This window comes from Hylobates moloch, unplaced genomic scaffold (assembly GCF_009828535.3).
Source record: "Hylobates moloch isolate HMO894 unplaced genomic scaffold, HMol_V3 SCAFFOLD_14, whole genome shotgun sequence".
Classification (NCBI taxonomy): Eukaryota; Metazoa; Chordata; class Mammalia; order Primates; family Hylobatidae; genus Hylobates; species Hylobates moloch.
The window spans coordinates 50,632,938-50,660,037 of NW_026652289.1; the positions used below are offsets into that span (position 1 = coordinate 50,632,938).

Genomic DNA, 27,100 nt, shown 5'->3' on the forward strand with positions numbered 1-27,100 from the left:
GACGCGAGACGCTGGCGGAGCCCGGCTCCAGCTAGATCCACGCACTCACAGTCCTCGCTGCCGCCCCCGCCCCAGGTCAAGGGGCGCCACTCGCCCCACTGCCCGCCTCCACAGGGTTTTTTCCCAGGCCCCACACCCTCACTCCGTGCGACCTGGACTCCCACGGCGGGACCCGGGCGCACGCCTCTTCCTGCCGCGGGGCGGAGTCGCCGCCGCTCCGGGTCTTTGTCCCCGCCTCCGAGACCCCCGCGCGCCCCCAGCACTTCCGGCCGCAGGAGCCCAGGGTTCTTGCCGGGCAGCGTCTCCCGTGGCCAGGTCGCCTCCTGCTGGGACCCGGGCGCGCTGCAGCCGCGGAGCCAGGTGCCCGCCCCTCTTCCCGCCGGGGGCGGAGTCGCTGCCGCTCCGGGTCCCAGTCCCCGCCTCCGAGACCCCCGCGCGCCTCCTCCAGGCGAACTGCGGGGCTGGAAGGGTCCGGCCGCCGTGGGCCGCTGCCAGCCGCGGGGCTGCCGAGGGCCGCGGGCACGGGGCGCTGGCTCCGGGTCTGGCGTCCGCTGATGGGAGGCGGAGCCCGAGCGGGCGAGCGGCGGCGCGGCGGCCACCATGGGGAACAAGCAGACCATCTTCACCGAAGAGCAGCTAGACAACTACCAGGTGAGCTCGGCGCGCCCGGCCCCCAACGCAGGCCCCGCCGCCCCTCCCTTTTCTCGGTCGCTGACCGAGGCCTCCCGAGAGCCAGCTCTCCCAGGTTCAAACCCTGCCTCTGCCTTCAGCTCGCCGCGTGACCTTGGGCCGGTGACTTCCCCTCGCCGTGCCTCAGTTTCCCCACCGGTGGAATAAGAGCTCTTTCCAGTTGGAAGAGCCTCTCAGGCGCGCCTCTCTCCAGCTACTCTCGCCCTAGGCAGGACCCGAACCCCTCTCCAGCCACCCATTCCAGCGCCCACCTGGCCCAGAGAGGGAGTCAGTAAACTAGGCTGGATGGAGGACCGCCCTCCCCACTCCCTGCCCCCCAGCCCCAGGAAGGAGCCCAGGAGAGCGAGTAAAGCAGAAATGAGAGCTGGGGTCCTGTCTGGTCTAGGAGTGGGGTGCATCAGTCCCCACATGCAGTCTTCAGTTGGGACTGTCTTGTTTATCTGCTGGGGTTCGCTCCTTCTGACCCCAGCATGGAGATAACTGGAGCAAGAACGCAAGCCTGGTACCAGCCTTCCAGGGCCACCTCTCCCAGCTCCCTTAGGCCCTCAGCAGCCACCTCCTTAGACCTTTCTAGGTTTTCCTGCCTCCAGAGCCAGCTTTCCAGATCTGGAATCCCAATACCGTCCCACCCAGGTAAAAACTTCCCTGTGGTTGCAGGATGAAGCCCAACCCCTTGGCTTACCCAGAGCCCTGGCCAATTGCTCAGCTTATCTCTGCAGCCTCAGTCTCCCCAGGTCCCTTCCCTGCCCTCTGCATGGCAGCTGCCTTAAAACCATTTGCAGTTGCTCCAGCTCACCAGGCTCATTCCTCCCTCCCTCTCTCCCTCTGCCCGTGCCATTTCCTGGGCCTGGATGCCTTTCCCCCCTCCAAAGGATCTCTTTCACCCTTCAAGTCCCACATCTGATGCCTCTCCCCTGCCCTAGGCGGAGGGGGCAGGATTGTGTTGTGGCCTGTGTAACTGGGCAGGAGGAACACCAACAGGGTCTCCATAGGCACTTGTTGCCTTCATCAGTGCTTACTTTGGCTGTGAAGGAAAGCAGGCGTGAAGTGTGGGTCCTCTGATGTGGGTGAAGGTAAAACAAAGGCCCCTTCTCCTCCTAGAAGCCCTAGCTGTCAGTAATGGATTTCTCAGCTCCCCAGGTGAGGCCCTGGGAAGGAAGAGGGGAGACACATTTATGGAGCACCTGCTGTGTACCAGGCACAGTAATTGATGCCCTCTATGCATCAGCTCACTTGATCATCACAGTGAGGTGGATTATTGGCCTATTTTACAGAAGTGTAAACAGAGGCTGAGGAGCCATTCGGGGCTCACACAGGATTTCGAATCTTGACTCCCAGGCTCACTTCTTTAGTTGGGAGTGGACTGGGCTGGGCCATGTGTGCTGTTTGTCCCCAAGGCACTCAGTCTCAGACACTCAGAGACAGACTCTCACCTCCAGTGTGTGGCCCTTGTGATAGAGGCAGGTGGTGGAGTGTGTTCTAGGGAAGGGCACTAGTGGGCAGCAGGAGGCCAGCGGGAAAGGGGGACAAAGTCCAGAAACGATACAGCACTTGAGCAGGCTTTGGGAAGATAGGTGGGGTTTTGCCCAGTGGGGCCCAGAGGAGGCATTCCAGGTGGAGGGGACAGCTTGGATAAAGGCCTGGGGGTGGGCAGGGGCAAGCAGGCAAGCCATGCTCAGAAGTGAGGAGTAGCTTCATGGGGGTGGGGAGCCCGGGTTCCCACTCCAACCAGCCTGGCATTGGGTTACTCATCGGAGCCAGTCCCAGTGTTAGGTTCTGATCCTTTGCCAGAGCCTAGCTAGACCCTGCCAGGCAGGGTGGGAGAAACGAGAGCTGTGAAACCTGAGAGCCCCACATCTCCCTCCCTCTGGCTCTCCAGCCAGCCACGTGCCAGCCAGTGCTGAGCAGGGGTGAGCCTGAGTTACGGCACCCTCTCCCCTAAGTGACCCCTAGGGTTTCTTGGGACCTCCCAGCCTGGTAGTCTAACCTTTCCCGGGCAGGGTGCACCCTCTTGGTTCCCAGTGCCGGTGATTCCCAACGTTTAAGCTTCTGTCCAGACCACTCCTCTGCATTGTAGGGCCATCCCCCAGACCCCTCAAACTCCAAAACAGGGGTCACAGCCTCCCCAACACCCACTGCTGCTACTCCAGCCATTCCAACTCTCTGCTCTCCCTCAGCCCATGTTTTCAGTTAAGAACAAGGCCTGTGACTCAGCCTCTTTTGTGGCTCACCTGGAGGTCCCCTCCTCCATCCCCACAGCCAGGGCCCTGGGCTAGGCCTGCTCAGTCTCCTGCAAACTGGAGGTCTGACTGCTCCCTCCTGTGCCCCTCCTGCCCATCCGCCTCCAGCCACCTGCCCTCTTAGTTCTCTCACTCTTCTTTCATCTCTTCCTTTCTCTTTCTTTCTTTCTTTTTTTTTTTTGAGACAGAGTCTCGCTCGCTGTGTCACCCAGGCTGGAGTGCAGTGGTGCAATCTTGGCTCACTGCAACCTCCGCATCCTGGCTCCACCTCCCAGGTTCAAGCAATTTTCCCTGCCTCAGCCTCCCAAGTAGCTAGGATTACAGGTACCCACCACCATGCCCATCTAATTCTTGTATTTTTAGTAGAGACAGAGTTTTGCCATGTTGGCCAGGCTAGTCTCAAACTCCTGACCTCAGGTGATCCACCTGCCTTGGCCTCCCAGAGTGTTGGGATTACAGGCGTGAGCCACCACGCCCAGCCTCCAGCCTCATTTCTTACTCCTTTTCCCTTTGCACCTCAAGTTTCAGGCACACTGAAGGGCTTCTAGCCAAGCCCTCCCTCACCTCTGGCCCTCGTTCTCCTGCTGCTCTCCCTGCTCCTTTGCTAACCTAGTCTGGCCCATCTTTCTGTCCAGGCCAGGCCTCACCTCTTTGGGACGGGCTCCCTGACTCCCTCCCCACCAATCCATTCAGCTGGGAGTACTCAGGGAGCCTGACACATACACATCCCCAGTCCCTCTTGTGGCCACAGAATGGCTTATACTGGGCACCTCATTGTTTACACTCCATCTTCCTTCTTGTATGGCCCCTGTCCAGGCACAAAAGAGATGTTTGGAGGATGTTGTCAAATGAATGAACAAATATTTGTTAAGGCATGGCTCCAGGAGAGCAAAGAACTCTAGACAAGGATTCTGAAGCCCTAGATTCAAGTCAGCTGGGTAGTTGATGCTGTGGGCCTTAGCAAGCCACTGTCCTCTTCTGGGCCTAAGTGTCTCCACCTCTAAAATGGGAACTACTAACCCAGCTGTGCTCATGTCACAGGGTTCTTGTGGGGATCAACTAAGATCACTGGAGACTGACCTTGAGCCATGTGATGGTCACCTGGGCAGTGCTGAGGCCTGAGCTGGCAGAGCTGGATGGAGAGCCATTTCCATTAGAGCTGGGAGGGCCCATGGCTCGGCTCCTGACCGCTGGCACAGGCAGACCAGGCATGTAGGAGATGGGAGGCAGGCGGGTTGCTTGGAACAAGTCACCCTTGAGTTGAGCTTTGGAGAAAACAAAGGGTTTGGACAACCTGGAGAAAGAGGAGAGGGCACTCCAGTTGGGGAATAGGGTGAATATGGGCTCGGAGGCAGAACTCGAGCCTTAACTGGGAAAACATCTGGGCTTCTACTGTGAAAGCCCAGCCTGTCCTGTTTTCTGCTGCCAATGTTCTGAGGGCCCGTCACTCCTGGGTTAGGCCCCTCTCTCCTTCCCTCCCTTCCATTCCTCATGACCCAGACCTGAGCTGGGACCTTTGCTGGAAGACCTGTCCCTGTGTCCCTGTGTACTGTCAGGAACCAAGCAGTGATGGGGCACTTGCTCTCCAAAAGTATAAGAAAGGGTTCCTTCAGACATGGGGCTGTAGCTCCCAGGGCAGGTGAGGGTGTAGTGGTGGGCAGAGTGTTTGGTGACTCCAGAGAAGGGAAAGACAGCAGAGCTACCGACTCTGGGGAGATGCCTTTGGGACATTGGGTGGTGGATGGAGCTGTTGCACTGTTTCCTATCAGCTGGGGCCTATAGACTTCCTGTACCTTACCTCATTTGCTCTTCACACTGTCCCCTTCAGAGAGGCATTATTTCCACTTTACAGATGCAGAAACTGAGGCTCAGAAAGGAGAATGACTTGCCTAAGGGTCTGAAGCTAGACTAGAATTTGACTCTGACTACCAAACCTTTTCCCCTGCCACAATTCTAGGCCACCCTGAGCCCTGGGAAGCTTTTAAGAACACCTGCCATATTCACTACCTGTGCACTGCCTCCTTGGGGTGAGTCCCAGGGAAACAGGTGAACAGAAGAAAAAGTGAAACATCGGTTGATGAGCAGGTTCATGGCAGCTTTGTCAGTGATGTTAAAACCAAGAAATAGGTGTTACCAAATGTTCAGAAAGAGAAGAAAGATTAAGACTAGGCAGGGACTCTGCAGCCATTGAAATAACGTAACTGCTGTGGAAGGCATAGATGGAAAAGTCTGGTCACTCATCCCACAAGCCTGTATTAAGCACCTACTGTGTATAAGTATAGGAATACACAGCAGACGCAGGACATGGAGTGGTTGGTGTACAGTGGTCATGGCTCTGTTTGTAGTCATAGGCAGCGGCCAAGAAGCACAGAGGATCTTTTCTTGCCTCTGCTTCCTTGCCAGTGGGGGCCCCAAGCTCTACTCCCATTAAAAAGAAAAAAAGAAGGCCAGGCGTGGTGGCTTATGCCTATAATCCCAGCACTTTGGGAAGCCTCGGTGGGTGGATCACCTGAGGTCAGGAGTTCGAGACCAGCCTGACCACTATGGTGAAACCACATCTCTACTAAGAATACAAAAATTAGCCAGGCATGGTGGTGCATGCCTGTAATCCCGGCTACTTGGAAGGCTGAGACAGGAGAATCACTTGAACCCAGGAGGCGGAGGTTGCAGTGAGCTGAGATCATGCCATTGCACTCCAGCCTGGGTGACAGAGCAAGACTCCGTCTCAAAAAAAAAAAAAGGCGGGTCGGGGGAAGGGAAGCACAGAGGCCTAAGTTCCATTCCCATCCCAGTTCCATTCCTGGGCTGTGTGTGCAACTCAGGGCAAGCTACTCAACTTTGCTGAGTCTCAAGTTGCCCATCTTTAAGATAGAGAGATAATGCCGGCCCCCCTTGGCTAATGATAAGGATTAAGCAAAATTGGATATTTAGAGCCCCAGGTGTCAGGTGCATGGTACATCATGTACTGGCTGTGATGTGGTTTTCAGCCTGGGTTGCACGTTGGGACCACCTTAGTGGCTTTGAAAACCACTGATGCCTGGATCCACCCTTGGGGATTTCTCTACAATTTGTCTGGGGTCTGCTGAGGGATGGGGACACAGGTATCTTAAACAGCCCCCCAGGTGATTCTGCTCTAGAGCAGATGTCGTCACACTTCAACATACATCAGCATCATTGGGAGGGTTTGTTAAAGTGCAGATCCCTGGGCCCCACCCACAGAGTTTCTGATTCAAGAGATCTGGAGTGGAGCCTAAGAATCTGCATTTTCACCAAGTTCCCAGTGAGGCTGATGCTGCTGATCCAGGAGCCACAGCTTGAGGACCATGGATGTAGGGAGGTGTAAGTAATTGTGACAGGGAGCAGGGTTATAGGGGAAGTGTTTGCATCTTTTGTCAGTAGAACCCTTGAATCAGGACCTGGATAGTTCCTTTCCAACTCATGGGATAGGAGAGAGGAGAGGGGAGGGGAAGGAGGACAGATCAGGGGGAAGAGAGCAGGAGCTGAGACCTCTCCCCATTTCCAGTTCTGCTGACTGCCTCCTCCAGGCTAGGTGGGAGAGCCCTGGCCCTTCTCACTGGGCACCTTAGACCATGGAAACGGCCCTGGGGTGGAGGGAAGTCCACGTTCTGCTCCATGTTTCTGGAGTTTGTTGATAAATCAGCCCACCCTGTTTCCAGCCTGTCTGTGCCTGAGGCCTGCTAAGTAGGGAGTTTTCTGTCTGTGCTGGGTGAGGAGCAGGGGCACTGCTTCCCCAGCCTGAGCCGTTCTGGGCTCCTACAGAGGAGCCATTGTCAAAAGCAAAGCTGAGACCCCCAGGAGAACCCCTTGTGTTTCCAAGAAGGCAGCATGGATCCTTAGTCTAACTCCCAGGGAGCAGCAGCTTAGAAGGACAGACTTGTTGGGCCAAATGGGGCCTGGAAATTCCCACCAACTCTCCCCTCTTCAGCAATCCTGAAGGCACCCAGTGGAAACCCCAGATGTTGTGTGCATCCTGCAGGCATCCTCTCTTTGGGCCTCTCAATACACATTCCAATTGCCCTGATGTCCAGCGGCTTCAGGTCTCATTCAGGGCAAGCCTGGCTGTTTGCAGGCCTGAGTTTCAGCCATTCACTCCTCATCAGAGCTGGCTCTGGTCAGCTTATGGCCCCAGGAGGCCCTACGGGCTCTGGGCTCTGCAGACCTAGGAGGCCTTCTTCCTTCATGCTGTAACAGTGGACAAAGGTGGAGGAGTTAAACAGCAGGGGAGGTGCACAAAAGCCCTTCACGGTTGGGCATTTTACAAAGTGCTGGGTCCTTTTCACCTCCGTACTTTTCACCAAGGCCTGGCATACTGGCCATTGTCACTGACTCCCAGTGGTTGATACCTTGGCCAGGCCAAGCTGTGGATATAGGCAGGTCATCTAGACAAAGACAGGACCCCTCCAAGAGGAGTTTGTCATCTAGATGGCCCTAGGAGCCAAGTGCTGCCCCCACCTGGAGTAATGCTCACCTGGGGGTCCCCAGCAGCCCCTACCCTCACCTCTACCCCAGATGCTACCTGGTTCCCCCCGCCCACGTTTCTCCCTCCCGTATCTCCCTGGCCTCTTCACTCCCTTCTCTGGGTGACCTCATCCCCTTCTGGCTTCAGACACCAAGTACATACTGATGCTTCCCCAGTCTATGTGCCTGGAACTCTCAGTCTCTGAGCCTGGGACTGCACAACCCCCCTAGCACCATGCTCAGGGCTACAGTGAGGATGGCACCCCATGCAGCTACAGGAGGTGGCCCTGTGGGTCCTCATTCAGAGTTGTCCCCCAGCCACCTCCCCGTCATCCCCCAGTGTATCCCACTGGCACTCAAATCAGCCACGCGTACCTGGGAGTGTTCATCTTCCTCCTAAATGTGTACCCTAAAGCATGCTGCAGCCCCCCACCATGCACTAAGCTCCTTAGGCCTAGCCCAGGATAGACAAAGGTTTTGGGAGCCATTTTCTATAGCTGCTAGGACCAGTTGTCCCCAATGGGTGAGGGCAGGGTGGGGAGGGATAGTAGTGACTCTTCTGTCCCCAGTCCGGAGCTATCCCCTGTGAGCCCTGTGGCATCAAGGCCTCTGAGGAAGAAAGGAGCCTGGGAGCCACACACTGACTGTGTGTTTTCCCTCAACAGGACTGCACCTTCTTCAATAAGAAGGACATCCTCAAGTAAGTGTGGCTTCTCGTTCACCCTGTTGGGACTGGGACTGGGGCCGGGGTGAGGCTGGGGCACCCCACGTGGGCTGGCTGTGCTAGCTGGGGCTGAGGCAGAGCATCAGCATCTGTCAGGAGCCACATTCAGGTCCCCACTCGGCCACTGGGCTGGTATGGAGTTAGAACTTCCCACTCCTCCCAGGGCCCAGATCCTCCTGCTGGGGAATGAACATCTACTTACTATGAGCTTTCAGGTGGGTAGTTTCAGGCACATTCTTCTTTAATCCTCATTGTGACCTTGTAACAAAAGAATCCATTTAACCCCATTTTACAGATGGAGCTTAGCAACTTGGCTAAAGTCACAGAGCCAGGGGCTCAAGACCCAGCCTCTGACTCCAGGTCCCTTGCTATTTCACTGCATCCTGGGTCCTGGTATAGCAGGGAGTCCCTGTCTGTTAGACCAGAGGTCCCTAAGGGCCCTTTGGCTCTAGCTTTGATGTTCTTCCACTCCTAGGACGTCTGAAAGTTGAGGGCGTGGCCACCACCCCTGAGCTATTCATCAGGGCTCTGCTTCTTCCCAGGACAGCCCTTCTCCTTGGTGTTGATGGGGGTGGGGGTGGACCTGGATGGGAAAGATGAAGGGGATCGGCAGCCTCAGAACCCCAGGACCAGTCGGTGAGCAGGAATCACTGAATACCAAGAAAACTGCCCCACGGGCCTCACTAGGCCCCTCTGCCTGGGCTATCAGGTGGCACTAAAAGCCAGCAAAGTCCCAGGATCACTTCCCCTGGAGATCGATGATCAGGCTGGGACCAGAGCCCATTGCCGCTTCCCAAGAGAGCTGTGCTGCAGCTTGTCACTGCCATAACCACTCTGCTCATTCAGGCAGTGCCTCTCGGTTTTCCTCTCTACCCAGGCTGCTATTCCAACCTGTCCCCTGCATGGGCAGGGGATACCCCACTTCCACCACCTTAGAGAGTCTGAGCAAGGGGCAAAGCCTCCAGGCCTGGCATCAACAGACCTGGGCTCTACTCCCACTTCTCAGCTCTGTGGCCTTGGGCAACCATTTGACCTTCCCTGAGCCTCAGTTTTCTTCTGCGTAATAGGGATAGTGAAACCTACCCTCATAGCATTGCCGAGGGGCAGCAACACTGGGGTATAGTGTTTGATAAGTGGCATTTGCCCCGTAGCTTGAGAGATGTCAGGGGAGAGGTCCCCATTTGGACAGGATGGCTCTCGGTATTGGAATAACAAAGCTGTCACCCCTGGCATTCATGTGGCACCTTTTACCTTTCAGAGTTCTTGGCATGGAGCCTCATTTGAGCCTCACAGGGAGCTTCGGATTCCCTACCTTTGTAGATGCCAAGCCCAGGCTGCCTGTCTTCTGAGGCCCACGGCCATTTTCATTCTGGCAACAAAAGCCCCTTGCCCCGGCCTTTGCACTGGCTATCTCCACTCCCAGGAGTGTCCTTCGGCTCTCCTCTGCCCACAGCATTGCTGTGCATCCTTCCAGACCCAACTGCAGAATCATCTGCTTTATAAACACCCCGAACACCCTGCCACCCTAGTGCTCCCCCAGCTGCTCAGCCTGTTAGGGGCTCTTTGGGTTCCTGGGCCCAAGTGCCCAGCTCCTCACCAGACTTGCTATCAGGCAGGACTAACAGGGAGCATGGCACCTGTTAGCCACCAGTGACCATATGAAGAGTGTGTGGGTGAAAGACAGGTAGGATTGGCTGAGGGAGAACATTCCAGGCTGGGGAGCAGCAGAGGTGAGACACAGGCCAGCTTCTCCTGCTCCGACTCCCACCCCCATCCTCGCGTGGTCTCATTGTCAGCAGCAAGATTGCCTGTGTGGGGAAGAGGAGAGAGGAACTCGAAGGCCAGTCCAGGAATCAGATCCAATATCATGGGCCTTTGGTGGTGGTTTTAGTCCATTCTCATGCTGCTGTAAAGAACTGCCTGAGACTGGGTAATTTATAAAGGAAAGAGGTTTAATTGATTCACAGTTCCACATGGCTGGGGAGGCCTCAGGAAACTTAACAATCATGGCAGAAGGGGAGGCAAACACATCCCTCCTCACGTGGCGGCAGGAGAGAGAAGTGCTGGGCAAAGGGGGAGAAGCCCCTTATAAAACCATCAGATCTCATGAGAACTCACTATCATGAGAACAGCATGGGGGTAACTGCCGCCATGATTCAATTACCTCCCACCAGGTCCCTCCCATGACACGTGGGGATTATGGGAACTACAATTCAAGATGAGATTTGGGTAGGGACACAGCCAAACCATATCAGGGGTATCCCTGGCACCTTGGAAAATGAGGGGCTCCAGGCAGGTGAGAGGACTTGGGGAGAGGCGTCCTGGCTCCCCACAGCCCTGGCCTGCACACCTCTGCACGCATCAGGACCCTAGGCTCTATAATTCAACACCAGAGCAAAACCCAAGCCTGAAGCCCTGTCTGCAGCATGGGGATGACATTGCTTGCGGGAGCTGTTTTCTCACAGGCCCCTGTGTCCAGGAGGGCCAGGTGATGGTGTTATTAAACATGAAAAGAGCTACCTGGAGTTTGCTGCCCACCTGTCCCCCCTCAGGGAAGGGTAGTAAGACAAGGCAGGATTCGGGATTGCATGTCCCTGGAGGGAACAGGCATGGCCATGATGGCTCAATTCCAGTTTGAGCCCCTTCGCATTTCTCCAGCCTTCTCTGTGGAGAAACCAGCATGTGACTGACTGCCCCTCCAGGAGAGCCCTCTCCACTGTTCACATCTCAGGTCCCGATGACACAACTGAGGCCTGGAGCCCAGAGAGGGCAAGGTCAGCTGCAGAGCCAGGCTGCCCAGCCCCAGGCCTTGCTCATCTTCCCTGCTCCCAAGGGCCTGTCAGGGCTGCTATTCCCCACCCCCACCGGGATGATTTTCTTGGTAAGCTGCTCCCTGAGTACTGACCAGATGGTGAGGAGGAAACTTGAGCAGGAGGTTTTTCTTTGCAGGTTGGGCCCCAGCTCTGTGGCAGGCAGCTTTGGGGCAGTGATACCGAGTCACAGATAGCCCGCCTCCAATTCTCCTTCCTTCTGCCCTGCCCCCACCCAGGTAGATCCGATTGCTTCCCAGGACACAGCTCCTCCATTCCCACATTGAGCCCGAGTGGGCAGCCCACCCTATTCAATCACCTTGCTTTTTATAGGTAAGAGCTTAGCACTTCGACTTGCCTTGTCCCCTAATTAGGCTGTGCTCTTTAATCAGCGGGACAGTAGTCCTTGTCCCCTTGGTACACAGAGAGGCCCACCCAGCCAGCACCCCAAGGTGTTTGTTTACTTGTTATTTTATTGTTTATTTTCTCAACCTTTTAAAAGCTTTGTGTAACCTAGTTTAATTACTTACTACACAAACACATAATGATTGTAAAAAAATTAGAAAATGAAGCCAGTCAAGAGAAGACAAAAAAAATTACCTGTAAGCCTATGACCCAGAAATAATGGCCGTTAATCTTTTGGTATATATTATGCCAATGTTTTTCTTTTGTATGTGTTTATCAAAAAGTTAAATCATGGTCAGGCACGGTGGCTCACACCTGTAATCCTAGCACTTTGAGAGGCCGAGGCAGGTGGATTACATGAACTCAGGGGTTTGTGACCAGTCTGGCCAACATGATGAGACCCCTGTCTTTAAAAAAAAAAAATACAGAAATTAGCCAGGTGTGGTGGTGTGTATCTGTAGTCCCAGCTACTTGGGAGGCTGAGGTTGGAGAAGTGCTTGAGCCCAGGAGGTTGAGACCGCAGTGAGCTGAGATTGCACCACTGCACTCCGGCCTGGGCAACAGAGCAAGACTCTGTCTCAAAAAAAAAAAAAAGTCAGATGGTATTGTTTTGTAATATGCTTAAAATTGGCCGGGTGCAGTGTCTCACTCCTTTAATCTCAGCACTTTGGGAGGCTGAGGCGGGTGGATCATGAGGTCAGGAGCTCAAGACTAGCCTGGCCAACGTGGTGAAACCCCAACTCTACTAAAAATACAAAAATTAGCTGGGCATGGTGGTGCGCTCCTGTATTCCCAGCTACTCAGGAGGCTGAGGCAGGAGAATTGCTTGAACCAGGACCCAGGAGGTGGAGGTTGCAGTGAGCCGAGATCATGCCACTTCACTCCAGCCTGGGCTACAAAGCGAGACTCTGTCTCAAAAAAAAAAAAGTATATATATGCTTAAAATTGCTTTTCCTTAGGCAAATTGTAAAAGTAGATAAGAAAGCTAAAAAAAAAAAAAAACAGTATGGTGGATCCTTAAAAACTTAAAAATAAAATCACTACATGATCCAGCAATTCTACTTCTGGGTATATACCCAAAAGAATTGAAAGCAGAGTCTTGAGATGTTTGTACACCCACAGTCATAGCAGCATTATTCACAAAAGGTGGAAGCAATCCATCAGCAAATGAATAGATGAACGAAACACAGTATAGACAGACAATAAAACACTATTCAGCCTTCAAAAGGAAGGAGAGTCTGACCTATGCTACAACATGGATGGACCTTAAGGACATTATGCACAGTGAAATAAGCAGTCACAAAATGACATATACGATTCCACTTACATGAGGTACCTAGAGTAGTCAAATTCTTTTTTTCTTTCTTCTTTTTTTTTTTTTTTTAGACGGAGTCTCGCTCTGTCGCCCAGGCTGGAGTGCAGTGGTGTGATTTCGGCTTACTGCAACCTCTGCCTCCCAGGTTCGAGCAATTCTCCTGCCTCAGCCTCCCAAGTAGCTGGGATTACAGGCGTGTACCACCACGCTCGGCTAATTTTTGTATTTTTAGTAGAGACGGGGTTCACAATGTTGGCCAAGCTGATCTGGAACTCCTGACCTCAAATGATCCACCCGCCTCTGCCTCCCAAAGTGCTAGGATTACAGGCGTGAGCCACCGCGCCTGGCCGAGTAGTCAAATTCTTAGAAACAGAAAGTAGAATAGTGGTTGCCAGGGGCTGGGAGGAGGGGAAATGGAGACTTATTGTTTGATTCGTACAGAGTTTCAGTTTTGGAAGATGGAGAGAATTCTGGAGGTGGATCAGTGGTGGTGATGGTCGCATAATAATGTGAACATACTTAATATGCCACTGAACTGTACCCATCAAAATGGTTAAGATGGTACACTTTATGGCATGTGCATTTTACCACAATTTAGAAAAACTAATAATTAAGATGGTAAATTTTATGTTATTTTATCACAATTTTTTTTTTTTTTTTGAGACGGAGTCTGGCTCTGTCGCCCAGGCTGGAGTGCAATGGCGCGATCTCGGCTCACTGCAACCTCCGCCTCCTAGGTTCAAGTGATTCTCCTACCTCAGCCTCCTGAGTAGCTGGGATTATAGGCATGCACCACCAGGCCGGGCTATTTTTTGTATTTTTAGTAGAGATGGGTTTCACCGTGTTGGTCAGGCTGGTCTCAAACTGCTAACCTTGTGATCCGCCCGCCTTGGCCTCCCAAAGTGCTAGGATTACAGACATGAGCCACTGTGCCCAGACATTTATCACAATTTTTAAAGTTAAAAAAAGATAAGAAAAAAGATCTTACTGTCCGCCTACTGCCCAAGATAATTGCTAATGTTTTAGTGACTAGCCTTCCTTATAGTTTTTCTTTTTGTAGGTATATAAATGTATACAAGCTTTTTTAAAAAAAAAAAATGGGGTTATACTGTACATTCTGCTTTTTTCCTGTAACATCTTGCAAACAACTTTCAATATCATTAGATGTTCTGATATAATATTTTAAATGGCTGCATTTAATGGATATTTCTCAATTTGTGTAGTTGAACATTCAGATTTCCAACTTTTCACGATTATAATTTGTACTTCAGTGAATATTCTTGTGGTGCCATTCACATAACTGCATATGTCTGGGTATTTCCAACAAATTTCCTGATCAAAGATATGGATATTTTTAAGAGCTGCCTTTTCCTCCCACTGCTGTTATATGCTTTTTGTCTTCTGACCCCAGATCTTTCGTTGAATAACCCAAGAGTCTAAAGCTCAGCTGCCTGTAAGGGGGGCCAACACACACTGTACATAAATGAAGCTGTCTAGTTGGCTGGGAACTCTTTAGAATGGACACTTGCAGAAATAGCTGCTCCTTAGCCCCAGCTAGTTGTTTCCCTGGGGGAATTCAGACCATCTTGATTAAGAAACCCAGGTTTATAGTGTAAGATCTTTCAATCTGTATATGTTGGCAACAAAATTCTAAATATATTATTTTGACGTAATTTAATTATTTTAAAATGCTATATGAAAACTAGGCATGAATGTGGATTGCTGGTTTGTGACTTTCAGAGGAATTAATCTTTTCCCCACTGATTTCAAATGCTATGTCATGGGCTCATTCTCATTTACATTGGGATCTACCACTTCTACTAGTCTGCCTTGTAAATGCCAATGTCTATTTCATACATTGTCCTTATTATAGTTTAAACTGTTTTAATACCTGATAGGGACAAATGTTTCCCCAGTTTCTCTTTTTTTCAGGGTTCCCCTGCAACACTCCTACATTTATTGTTCTAAACGAACTTTTTTTTTTTTTTTTTTTGCCGGTAACTTGAAGAAACACTTAACCAAACAAACTTTTGAATCAGGCTGGCTAGATCCCAAATAGGTCATTTGCAGATTTTGATTAGGGTCATATTCATTTTATAGAAAAATGAACAGAGCATCGTCATCATTACAGCATTAAGTCTTTCCAATCAGGAATGCACAATAGTTATCTAACTACCTAAAATATTTTTATATCTTTTGTTAAACTTTCATGGTTTTTTTGATACTTCTAAATTAGTGCGTTTTGTACCAATTTTATACTTAATTGTTTTTGGTTTTTTGGTTCTTTTAAATTGTGAATTCAATTTTTTTTAATTAAAAAAAAAATTATAGAAACAGTCTCACTGTGTTGCCCAGGCTGGTCTCAAACTCCTGGCCTCAAGCAATCCTTTCCCCTTGGCCTCCCAAGGCACTGGGATTACAGGCATGAGCCACTGCACTCAGCCAAATCCTATTTTTGAAAAGGCTAATGTGAATACATAACAGAAAATCTATTGTGTAGAAAGGCTTCTTAACTCTTTCTATTTCAAATAGTCTTTAAGCTAATTATTTTTGGTTTTCCAGTAAATGGTAACTTGCCTCCTCTCCAATATTTAAGTGTACTATTTTACTGTCTTAACTAATTACATTCTTCCCTCAGTATCTGTGGGGGATAGGTTCTAGGACCTCCCAAGGATACCAAAAACTGCAAATGCTTAAGTCCCTGATATAAAATGGCATAGTATTTGCAAATAACCTTATTCACTTTGCACATCCTTCTGTATAATTTTTTTTTTTATTTCAGGAAGGCTCTCTGTCGCCCAGTCTGGAGTGCAGTGGTGCGATCATGGCTCACTGCAGCCTCAAACTCCTGGGCTCAAGTGGTCCTCCCACCTCTGCCTCTGGAGTAGCTGGGACTATAGGCACGTGCCACCATGCCTGACTAATTTATATATATTTTTTTGTAGAGACAAGGGTGATACTGTTTTGCCCAGGCTGGTCTCAAAACTCCTAGGCTCAAGTGATTGGCTCGCCTCAGCCTCCCAAAGTGCTGAGATTACAGGCGTAAGCCACCATGCCCAGCCCCTCCTATATACTTTAAATTGGCACCTCCTGTATACTTTAAATCATTACTACATTACTTATAATACCTAATACAATGTAAATGCTGTGTAAAGAGTTGCTATACTGTATTGTTTAAGGAATAATGACAAGAAAAAAAATCTATACATGTTTAGTGTAGATGCAATTTTTTTTTCCAAGTATTTTGCGTCTTTAGTTGACTCACGGATGCAGAACTCATGGACCTTGACGGCGAATAGTACATTGACTAGTGCTCCTGGGGAGAAATGTTATATAATAATGGTGATTATAGGCATCCCACATTGATGGGTATATCCCCAGTATATACAAAAATTAGCTGGGTGTGGTGGCAGGCACCTGTAGTCCCAGCTACTCAGGAGGTTGAGGCAGGAGAATTGCTTGAACCCAGGAGGCGGAGGCTGCAGTGAGCCGAGATTGAGCCATTGAACTCCAGCCTGGGCGACAGTGCAAGACTCAAAAAAAAAAAAAAAAAAAAAAGAGAAAGAGATACCGTTTTGTTTCTGCTCCTAAGCAGAAACTCCTTTTGTTTCTGTTTTACTAAGATTTTTAAGTTTTTTTATTGACGAAATAACATATATTTTAAAATGCTTTTGACCAGGTGCGGTGGCTCATGCTTGTAATCTCAGCACTTTGAGAGGATGATGTGGTGGATCACTTGAGGTCAGGAGTTTGAGACCAGCCTGGCCAGCATGACGAAACCCCATCTCTACTAAAAATATAAAAAAATCAGCTGAGTGTGGTCGCATGCCCCTGTAATTCCAGCTACTCGGGAGGCCGAGGTACGAGAAAATCACTTGAACCTGGGCGGCAGAGGTTGCGGTGAGCCAAGATTGCACCACTGCACTCCAGCCTGGGCGAAAGAGCGAGACTGTCTCAAAATAAATAAATAAATAAATAAATACTTCTAAAACTTCAAATAATTGAGAAGTAGGTGAAATAACAAGTAAAATCCTCCTTCTTTTCGCATTTCTCTACTCCCACCTCCCAGGGACTATCAGTATAAATATGTAGTATATAACTTCTCAGATATTTTTCTGTATTCACATATGCAGTCATAAATGCATCTATCAAATTGGTCAAAATGTTTTTTGCTTAATATGATTTGTAGCCACAGATTTCCAAATATTGAACTATCTTTGCATTCTGGAATAAATCCTACTTGGTCCTAACGTATTATTCTTTTAAAGTCTTGGATTTGATTTACCAGTGTGTTATTTTTTCTTTCTTTACTTATCTTTTTTTTTTTTTAGAGACAGGGTCTCACTCTGTTGCCCAGGCTAGAGATCCTCCTACTTTAGCCTCCCGAGTAGCTAGGACTACTGATGCATATCACCACATCCACCTAATTTTTAATTTTTTTTTTTTTTGTAGAGATACAGTTCACTACATTGCTCAGGCTGGTCTCAAGCTCCTGGCCTCATGCAATTCTCTCACCTTGGCCTCCCAAAGCACATTTAGATTACAGTCATGAGCCACTGTACCTGGCCCCCAGTATGTTATTTTATAAGACTTTTTCATCTATATATGCAAGTGCCATTGGTCCATTCTGGATGCTACATATTAGGTTCTTGTATCAGGGTTCTTGTCAACTTTGTAAAATAAAGTGAGGGTTTTCACATTTCTTGCCTCATACTCTGGGGCAGTTCAAGTAGCATAAGTATGGTTTCTGATCCTGGATGTTACGGTAGGACTAATATATAACTCTTTTTGAACTCAGTGCCCTTTATTGGGAGAGAAGTGACAGAGATGTGGTTCTTTGACAATGCTTAGAGTTTCGTTCACAGTGATTTGGATTTTCAAGTTCTCCTTGGATTTTTCTTTAAAGAAAAATTCCAATGTGATTTTAGTTACTGTTTTAGAACAGATCTGTGTCCCAGGGTAGAAGCTGGCCTTCCCACCCTAGAGGATACCTCCTCAACCCTGCCAAGCACCCATAGCCTCTCCCCCTAGTCCACCCCTTCCAGGGAGCCTCTGACGTGGCAGACAGCATGCTAAAAGCTGCCAGTTGAAGGCCAGTGGTTTTATGAACATCCAGGGGTGAGAACAGTAGAATAGCCCCTGCTTTACTGATAGAGAAACTTATCCTTCAGTGAATTAACCCACTTACCCACACTGCTAATGAGAGGTGTAGGCAGGACTCCAGCCTCAGCCTGACTTCATGCTCCTGCTGTAGCCAGCCCACAAAACTTCCGAGGTGTAGGCCAACCCCCAGAAACACTCCAACATCACACCCCGACACATGGGGTGGGGTCAAGGTCAAGTGGGAAATGTAACAGTTGGAAGCACAATGGATATGTCAAAGTACCAGATGCATGAATTATGAAAGAAGATGCATGAATTTTGAAACAAGTGGTTGTTCCTTCTTTGGGGACAGTGTGAAAAAAAAAAGGGTAGTTTTCCTCTACACAAGAAATAGGAGCAAAGAAAGTCCTCGAGTGCCCTCTTGTGGAGAGTCTCAGCTTGATCCCACCACCCTGGCATTTGCTGAGCCTCCTCCCACCCAAAGTACAAGTTTAGGGGTTTTCCCTTCCAGCTCTGTCTCCAAGTCATGGCACATCCTTGTCATTTCAGACCCTTTTATAGGGATGTGTGAGTGGCAAAGTGGGCATGTGGCATTTTACTGTTCATTTGCCCTGGACAGGCTCTGAACCAGGGGATGATGTGTTTACCAGGGCTTGACTTGCAGGGAGGAGCCAAGTGGTTGGAGTCCAGAGGTCCTGGGTTCAAGTCCTGTTCCCGCTGCTCATTGGCTGTGTAGGATGGGGCAGACACTTGATTCCTGAGCCTCAGTTTTCCCCACCTGAAAATGGGGGACTAATATCTACCTCTCAGGGTGATTTGGGGATTAAAATGAGTAAAGCAATCCTCGGAGAAGATTAGTTCAGGCCTGGTACAGAGTAAGCACTTGCTAAACGATAGCTGCTGTTATTATCTGTTTGAGCTGCCTTGCTAAGGACAGCTAGGCAGCAGGACCACAAGAATTGGTAGAAACCAAGGGAAGGTTGGATGGCTGTGCTGAATGGCTTGATAAACGTGGGCCTGGGGTGTGTCACAGGGTAAAGCCACTTAAAAGGAGACCTGGGCTGATCTGGCTTTGGGGGTGGCAGGGCCGGCCCAAGCCTGGGACATACAGAATCATACCTAATCCATTTGCCAGCAGCCTAAGACATCACTTTAGGCAGGTTACCTACCTCAGCCCCCAGTCAATGCCCCTTATACTTGTCCCACGCATGGCAGCACTTAATGGACACAATTTTTGTTTTTAGAGACAGAGTCTCGCTCTGTTGCCCAGGCTGGAATGCAGTGGGGCAGTCATAGCTCACTGCAGCCTCCAACTCCTGGGCTCAAGCTCAAGTGATCCTCCAGCCTCAGCCTTCCAATTAGCTAGGACTGAGCCATGATATCCAGCTAATTTTTTTTTTTTTTTTTCATTTTTGTAGAGACAGGATCTTGCTATGTTGCCTAGGCTGGTCTCAAACTCTGGGCCTCAAGTAGTCCTCCCACCTCAGCCTCCCCAAACACTGGGATTACAGGCATAGGCCACCACACCCAGCTCACAATTTCATCTGAATACAGTTTATACCTGTCTTGGGATGGGGGGCTATTCTCTGGGATGACCGGGACCTGGAAAAGTGGACACAGGGCAAAGAAAGACTGAATAATGGGCAGGGGGCAGGGAGGAAGGGAGCTTCCAAGTGAGACAGTGCCAGGATGCATTACACCTTTGAGGGTCCATGCAGCTTGTTGAGGTGGGCTTGCTTTCCTGGAGGCTGGGACAGGAGCTAGGGACCTGACCCATCAGTGAGGAGGGCCCACCAGGGTAGCAGACTGGGTCTCAATGGCCCCCAGCTAGAGAGGTTATGGGTGGCCCATTCACAGGGGCTTCCTGAGGGTGTGAGGACTGCTGAGAGCTCTCCCAGAGAGACCCAACCCTCAGGGCCTAAGTTGGGGTGGTGAGGCCACGAAGTGGGCCCAGGCTTTGATGGACCCTCAGGAGTGTCAGGAGGAAGAGTGGCTAAGAGTTTCTGCTTGGATTTCCCATCTTGGGCTCAACCCATGGCCCTTGATGCTCCCTAGTTATGTGGCCTTAGACAAATCACTCTTAACATCTTCAGCCCTCTGTTTGCTGAGCAATAAACTGGGGTCAGGATGCATCTGTCTGCACAGTGATGTGGAGGAGGATTAAATTAGGTGATGTGTTAAGTGCTTAGCACAGTATCCTGAGCATAGAAAACCCTTATGAGAGCCCAAAGGAGAAAAAATTAAAAGATTTGGAGGCAGGCCCAAGGAGTGATGGTGGTGGTGCTGATGGGGTGGGTGTGGTGGAAATAGGGAGGCCTGGACACAACCTGGTTATCAGCACAGAGGTCTGGGCAGAACTCACCTCCCTCCCAACTTCACACCCTGTGGGCAAAGCAGAGAGCCTCCCATTGGCCCCTCACCTGGTCCTGGCTGAGGATGGTCTGCAGAGGCAGAGGCCTAGGCAGGGCAGCATCGGGCTACTGGGGCTTAGGGATGGCACCCCCTCCAGCACTTTTTCTCTGCTTTCCTCCAAGGCTGCATTCGCGATTCTACGAGCTGGCCCCCAACCTCGTCCCAATGGACTACAGGAAAAGCCCCATCGTCCACGTGCCCATGAGCCTCATCATCCAGATGCCAGAGCTCCGGGTATGTGCAGGGCCTCTTGCTGGCGGGCAGGGGATCTGTGCCTCTGGACCAGCAGCAGAGGCCCCCAGGTCTGGGCTGAACCCAGCTCCACCCTTTGTGTCTGTGTGGCTCTGAGCAGATCACAGAACCTCTCTGTGCCTCAGTTTCCTCATCTGCACTCTGAATAAATAAGCTATGTGGGCTCTGTAAGGGTGCTGTACATCAGTGGCCACCCCACTGCAGGCCATAGGCTTGTGCTCATCTGCTTGTCCCTTTGTTAAGTGGCCCCAAGCCTGCTGTACTTGGCAGACCTGTGTCTGCTTTGTTAGATAATTTTTCTATCTCCCCCTTGTCTGGCCGTGGCTTCTCACTGAGGTCAGCATGGTGGTCATCCATAGCATCATTTCTCAGACTTTAATGTACCTGTTAAAATTTAATTTTAAGCCCCCCGGGGATCTTGTCCAAATGCCAGTTCAGGCTCAGTACATGTGGAGTAGAGTCAGGATTCTGCTTTTCGAGCAAGCTACCAGGTGAGACTGATGCTGCTGGTCCTCAGACCATATATATTTGAATGTTTTGTTTCATGAGTTCCTTATCCATAATATGTAAAGTGCATGCAGCATTAAGAAGGCATTTGGGGCACAACTCAGTAGCCCCTTGCCAGGCCTAGGATGTGTGGCCTGAAGGTGGAGTCAGAGTGCTATATGGCATCCACTTGGGGCCTGTACTCTGGTTGTGACCTCAGTCCTGAGAGACAATGGGCCCCAGGCTCAGCCCTGGACCAGCACCGCGTCTGGCCCAGCAAGGGGCTCAAGAGCAGGCTCAGAGGGTTGCTGGAGCAGGTGAGACACTCATGGGTGGGACCCAAGTAGTCTGTCTCTGAGCCTCCTGCACTGGCCTGGGCTGGGCATGGAATGGGGCTAGCCAAGCGCTAGCTCAGTTGGGATGGAAGGGCTGCAGGAGGAGTGATTTGGGGATCTAGGAAGGCGTCCATGTACAGCTCCCTGGGAGAGGCAGCATCCAAGGTGGTCTAGGGGAGAATTCACAGGAGCAGAGTGACAGCAGGCCTGGGCCTGAACTGGCTGTATGACTCTTGCTGCTTGTCTGGTCCAGTTACCTGACCCCAATCCACCTTCCACGATCCTGGCCTGACGCGGCCTGAGCTGAGGGCCACCAGTGCCCTGGGCTTTCTTCTTCTGCTGGGGACAGAGCCCTACACATCCAGGCAGAGCCTCTGTGTGCTCTTCTGGATCTGTGCTTCTGCTTCAGATGAGGCAGTGCCTCCAGTGAGAACACATTTGCTGTGCTCAGCTTTTTTTTTTTTTTTTTGGAGACATGGTCTTGCTCTGTTGCCCAGGCTGGTGTGCAGTGGGTCACTGAAGCCTCAAACTCCTGGGCTCAAGTGATTCCTCCACCTCAGCCTCTCAAATAGCCGGGACTACAGGAGTGCGCCACTGTCCCTGGCTGTGCCTATCTTAATGATGTGACATGGCCCAATAGAATGCTTCTTGAGCTCTTACACATGCCAGGCCTGGTACCAACACCTTACATACTTTAGCTCATTTAATCCCATCACAACCCAATTAAGAAGGTGTTATTATTATTCCCTTTTTACAGATGGGGAAACCGAGGCTCAGAGGGATTCGGTCACTCCTCCAGGGTCACACAGGCTGTCCACAGTCTGGCTCCGGGGCCCTCCTGCTTATCCTGCACCCACAGTGATTGCTGTGTGTGTTTTCTTCAGGAGAATCCCTTCAAAGAAAGGATCGTGGCGGCGTTTTCCGAGGATGGTGAGGGGAACCTCACCTTCAACGACTTTGTGGACATGTTTTCCGTGCTCTGCGAGTCGGCTCCCCGAGAGCTCAAGGCAAATTATGCCTTCAAGATCTATGGTAACCAGGGCTAGAGGAGGGGGCCGTGAATGTTGGTGGGGGACATGTGGGGCCCTCAGGCTGTCGGGTTACTGCTGGCTCCTGCCCTAGGGACACCAAGAACAGTGAAGCTGATCTGTCCTCTGAAGCGTGCCTATCCAGTGGGGTGGCCGAGGGAGACGATCAGTCCCTGAGAGACATCTGTGGGGGTCCTGAGAACGGAGAAGGGAGGGACTCGCCCACCCTAGGTCGGGTGGTTAGTGTGAGAGGGGTCCCAGGCATGACCTTTAAGCAGGGACTAGCAGAGGCTTGGACTGGAGAAGCGGGGGCTGGCAGACCTGACAGAGGGCGCAGCCCATGCAGACACAGGGAAGCGCAGAGCTTGATAAGGAGATGGGAGGAACTTGGAAGGTGGTGGGACAGGGGGCGGTATGAGTCTGGAGAGAATTTGCGGCCAGGCTGTGAGAGCCAGCCATAGAGTTTGGACCTAGTGATCCAGACACCAGGGCCGCTGCAAGGTTTCCAGTGGGGAAGGGCAGCTCTGTTTTCTAGAAAGATCACTCAGCAGCTTTGAGGTGTAAAATGGAGGAGCCAGAGAGGCTGCCTAGGCCATGGTGGTAAGGCCAGGCCTGCAGGGGGGCCTCCAGAGCCCCCCAACACTGCCTGAGGTAGAGCTGCCTGGGTTCACCCCGCCCAGCTCTGCCCTCGGGCCTGCTGTCTCACCAGCCACCAGAGGACAGCGGGCACTCATGAGCCAAGGACTCATGCTTCTCCCACAGCCACAGGGAGAAAACTTCATACCCACGAGATCACCCCCTGTGCTGGCCTGACAGACCCGTGAGGACTGGTGTCAAATCCTCAGATAGACCTCAGTTGAGATGGCTAAGGCCCAGGAAGGGGCTGGGACCCAACCTGGACCTGAAGAGTCAGGGTCAAAGCTCCTGTCCTCAGCACCTTTGATCAGACACTGGATCCCAAGGCAGCAGGGCCTATCGGGGCTGACATTTCGCTTTCTTTTTTCTTTTTTTTGTTTTTTTTTGTTTTTTTTTGAGACAGTCTCACTCTGTCGCCCAGGCTGGAGTGCAATGGTGTGATCTCAGCTCACTGCAACCTCTGCCTCCCAGCTTCAAGTGATTCTCTTGCCTCAGCCTCCCAAGTTCAAATGATTCTCCTGCCTCAGCCTCCCGAGTAGCTGAGATTACAGGTGCCTGCCACTACGCCCGGCTAATTTTTGTATTTTTAGTAGAGACGGGGGTTTCACCATGTTGGTCAGGCTGGTGTCGAACTCCCGACCTCAGGTGATCTGCCTGCCTCGGCCTCCCAAAGTGCTGTGATTACAGGCGTGAGCCACCACACCCAGACTGACATTTCACTTTCTGGTTATCATGTTTATTTCAGAGGACTTTGGTTTCTGTCTGTGCACCCACATTTTGCTTGCATATCAGAAAGAAAATACCTGCCAGTCTACCCTCCACAAACTATGTCCACATGGCTCATGTAAAAAGCTTCTCAGATTCCACCCAACATCCGCCCAGTCTTGGACTCCATAGCATTGCTCCTGGGACGGGCTGCTGTCTGCCCAAGACAGGGGAGTGCAGATCGCGTGGACCAGGTGGGCACAGGAACACATGGAAGAACTGTGGCTTCCTTGCTGCCCTAGGCTGGGGGTGGAGTGGGGAGAGGCAGCCAGGGCCCTCCTAGTCTGGCGCTGGGGAACCCTGGGCCCTCATTTGCAACAAGGATCATCTCACTTCTGAGCCTGTTTATTCATGTTAAATGGCCACAGGAACCCAGCCAGCCAGCCAGCAAATCTTTCCAGAGATTTGCTATGTCCCGTGCCAAGGGCAGAGATGAATACCCCCTGACGCATACCCTAGGGTTGTGCCCAGGCCTCTGCAGAGATAGACAGGGCAGAGTCACCCCAAGAGCTTGGGCTCTAGGGTCCAACAATGACCGGGATGTGACCTCAGGCAGGTACCTCTCCTTTTCACCTTCCTGTTTCTTTTTTAATTTTTGAGATAGAGTCTCACTCTGTCGCCCAGGCTGGAGTGCAGTGGTGTGATCTCGGCTCACTGCAAGCTCTGCCTCCCAGGTTCACGCCATTCTCCTGCCTCAGCCTCCTGAGTAGCTGGGACTACAGGCGTCCACCACCACACCCGGCTAATTTTTGTGTGTGTGTGTGTGTATTTTTAGTAGAGACGGGGTTTCACCGTGTTAGCCAAGATGGTCTCGATCTCCTGGCCTCGTGATCCGCCCGCCTCGGCCTGGCAAAGTGCTGGGATTACAAGCGTGAACCACCGTGCCTGGCTACCTCTCTGTTTCTTCATGTGTATAGTGGAGATTCAGTTGTGCCTGCCTCATAGTCTTGTTTTGAAAATTAAATGAGAAAGAGCATGTGATGCTCACATGATGGGTCTTCGTCACTACCATTAATGTCAGAATTTGCCAATGGGCAAGAGAAGCTCATTTGTGGGGAAGAGGACCCTTATCGCTAGAAAGCCCTGCCACTGGGAGGTGATGTGTGAGCCAAAATTTGAAGGATGAGCAGGAGTTTGCTGGGAAGGGACCCTAGGCAGAAGAAACAGCGCAGAGCTGGTAGTTGGGCTCAAAATGTAAGAAGAGAGAGTTCACTCTGATGTGGCCACGCATGGCTCGGTCCTCTGAACCATTTTGCTGTGCTTTGGGGCAGTGGTAGTGCCTTTTCATGGGTAGAATCAAACCATGTTCCCTGCTCTGTGTGCACAAAGGCCAGACACAGGCCCCTCTCTAAGGGCCTTTTGATTTTGAGTCTCCTGACCGAGTGTCTCCTGGCCACACACCACTGAGGCAATAGGGTGCAGTTTAGAAAACTTGGGTCTTAGAGTCACAAAGGCCCCAATCAGAATCCCTGCTCCATCTCCGAGTGGCTCTTCCACCTTGATTCAATCACGTGGCCTTTTTGGGCCTTAGTTTCCTTAGCTCTGGAAGTCTAAAGGGAACACAGGGTCCACTGTGGGCTAAGGCCAGGAAGGGCTATCTGGCCTAAGCCTGAAGTTCTTAGGAAACCTCAGATTTGGACTTTTGACCTGCTTCAGGATGTGGTTTAGTCATTGTGGGGTTGTTGTGGGTGGTGGATGGGGCGTTTACGCGATGCCTGGTGGGTGAGCCCTCTTGGGGGCAGGGATTCAGTATCCCAAGAGTGTGCATGGAGATGCTCTGGGGACATCAGAAGCTGGTGGAGGTAGTGGGACCAGCTAGGAGGAAGAGCTATAGTGTAGGGGTCCCTGGGTGCACGCAGCCCAGACTTGAACATGTCCAACCCCTGCCCTACAGACTTCAACACTGACAACTTCATCTGCAAGGAGGACCTGGAGCTGACGCTGGCCCGGCTCACTAAGTCAGAACTGGATGAGGAGGAGGTGGTACTTGTGTGCGACAAGGTCATTGAGGAGGCTGACTTGGACGGTGACGGCAAGCTGGGCTTTGCTGACTTCGAGGACATGATTGCCAAGGCCCCTGACTTCCTCAGGTGCTGCCACTACAGGGGTCGGGCTTGGGCAGGGCAGGGCAGGCCGGGATGTTGGGGCTGAGGCCCCTATCACTCGCTATTTGTGAGCAGTGGTGTGCGGCCAGGAAGCAGGAGGTCACGTTCAAGGCACCCTTGCCCTAGACGTGTGACTGGCCCTTGTCCCCTGCAGGGGGAAGGTTGAAGACCTGGGGGCCCCTTCAGTGATAAGTGGGGGCAGAACTCCCTGGGCACCATTGTTCCTCCGCCTTCTCTCAGTATTGATTGCTTGCACCCACTCACTATGCAGGGTTCCCTAATGAGGCACTGTTCAGCATGGGGCTGGGGCCTGCTGTGCTTTTCCCTGAGGAGCCTTTACCTGCCTGACCCAGGGCCTCTCACCCTCTCTTGCCCTTTCTTTCTTTCCAGCACTTTCCACATCCGGATCTGAGGACACTGCCGAGGCTGCAGGGGCCTAGAAGTCCACCGTCCTGCCCTGCAGTCACATGGGTGTGGCCTCCAAGCTCCCCAGGAAAGCAGTGGCAGCCTCTGGGGTTTACACCACGAATATATCCTGTGGCCCTTTCAGCAAAAAAAAAAACCTTAACCAGGAGGGGGGCCTGTGAGGGTTAGGACCCTTCCCACAGCCCCCCTGTGGTCCAGCCCCAGGACCCATGGCCTCTCTCCAGGCCCTCCGCACCCCGCCCCATGCCCCAGTCCTTTCCTACTCCAGAAATGCTCCCCACCCCACCCAGAGGGAAAGGCAGATAACCCAACAGGAGGTGGTGGGGTCTGACATGTCCAAGTGCTAGCAGACACCCTGGTCACCCAGGACAGAGTGGAAAGAAAAAAAAGAGGTCAGGGTTTTAACGAGCTATGCAATTTTTTCCAAAACCCAAGGTTGGGCTGCTCCCTACCCCTGCCTGTTCCCCTTCTCCCGGCCTCCTTCACAATGTGAAGCTGTGGGCGCAGTGGGCCTAAGGGCTCTTTCTTGCCCGTGTCTCTGCCTCTGGGTCATGAGTACCACCCTGCCTGCCCTCCCCAACACCGTGGAATCCTCACTGGTGTGCTGGCCACAGATTTGTGAACTCCTGGTAGTAAAACACTTTTGCATCCCTTTGCTCTCCATGTCTGCTAATGTTAGGAAATGTTTGAGGGTACCTTTGCTTCTGATCCTTGAAATCCCACCATTGGCATCTCATCTCTCGGCATTAGGTGGTGCTCCTGCTTTAGGCACTAACTTTGATTTCAGTGCGTGTGCCATCAGGAGGAAAACACATCCATGCCCCGAACCTTCCGTGAATTCCCTGGTAGTATCTCTGGTTAACATTCGGGAGTGCTAACCACTCAGGCA

At 51.5% G+C, this 27,100-nt stretch overlaps 1 protein-coding gene across 2 annotated transcripts; it reads left to right on the forward strand.

The window, feature by feature from the left end:
- The first annotated feature begins 155 nt into the window (after nt 1–155).
- CIB2 (calcium and integrin binding family member 2) lies at nt 156–26,861 on the forward strand. 2 transcript variants are annotated; one of them, XM_032176218.2, is made up of 6 exons: nt 156–651; nt 8,075–8,109; nt 20,301–20,412; nt 22,136–22,283; nt 25,575–25,770; nt 26,176–26,861. In XM_032176218.2, the coding sequence occupies exons 1-6, from the start codon at nt 601–603 to the stop codon at nt 26,195–26,197; spliced, it is 564 nt and encodes a 187-aa protein (XP_032032109.1). In that variant the 5' UTR covers nt 156–600; the 3' UTR covers nt 26,198–26,861. The 2 variants fall into 2 exon arrangements, with proteins under 2 accessions (XP_032032109.1, XP_058283658.1); XM_058427675.1 differs by lacking the exons at nt 156–651; nt 8,075–8,109 and adding an exon at nt 11,196–11,276.
- The last annotated feature ends 239 nt before the right edge of the window (nt 26,862–27,100 follow it).

Excerpts from the sequence above, each read along its gene's own strand:
- CIB2 (XM_032176218.2), top strand. The coding sequence starts at position 601 with ATGGGGAACAAGCAGACCATCTTCACCGAAGAGCAGCTAGACAACTAC. Across the intron at positions 652-8,074 it reads AGCAGCTAGACAACTACCAG|GACTGCACCTTCTTCAATAA; the intron begins GTGAGCTCGGCG and ends TTCCCTCAACAG. Across the intron at positions 20,413-22,135 it reads TCCAGATGCCAGAGCTCCGG|GAGAATCCCTTCAAAGAAAG; the intron begins GTATGTGCAGGG and ends TGTTTTCTTCAG.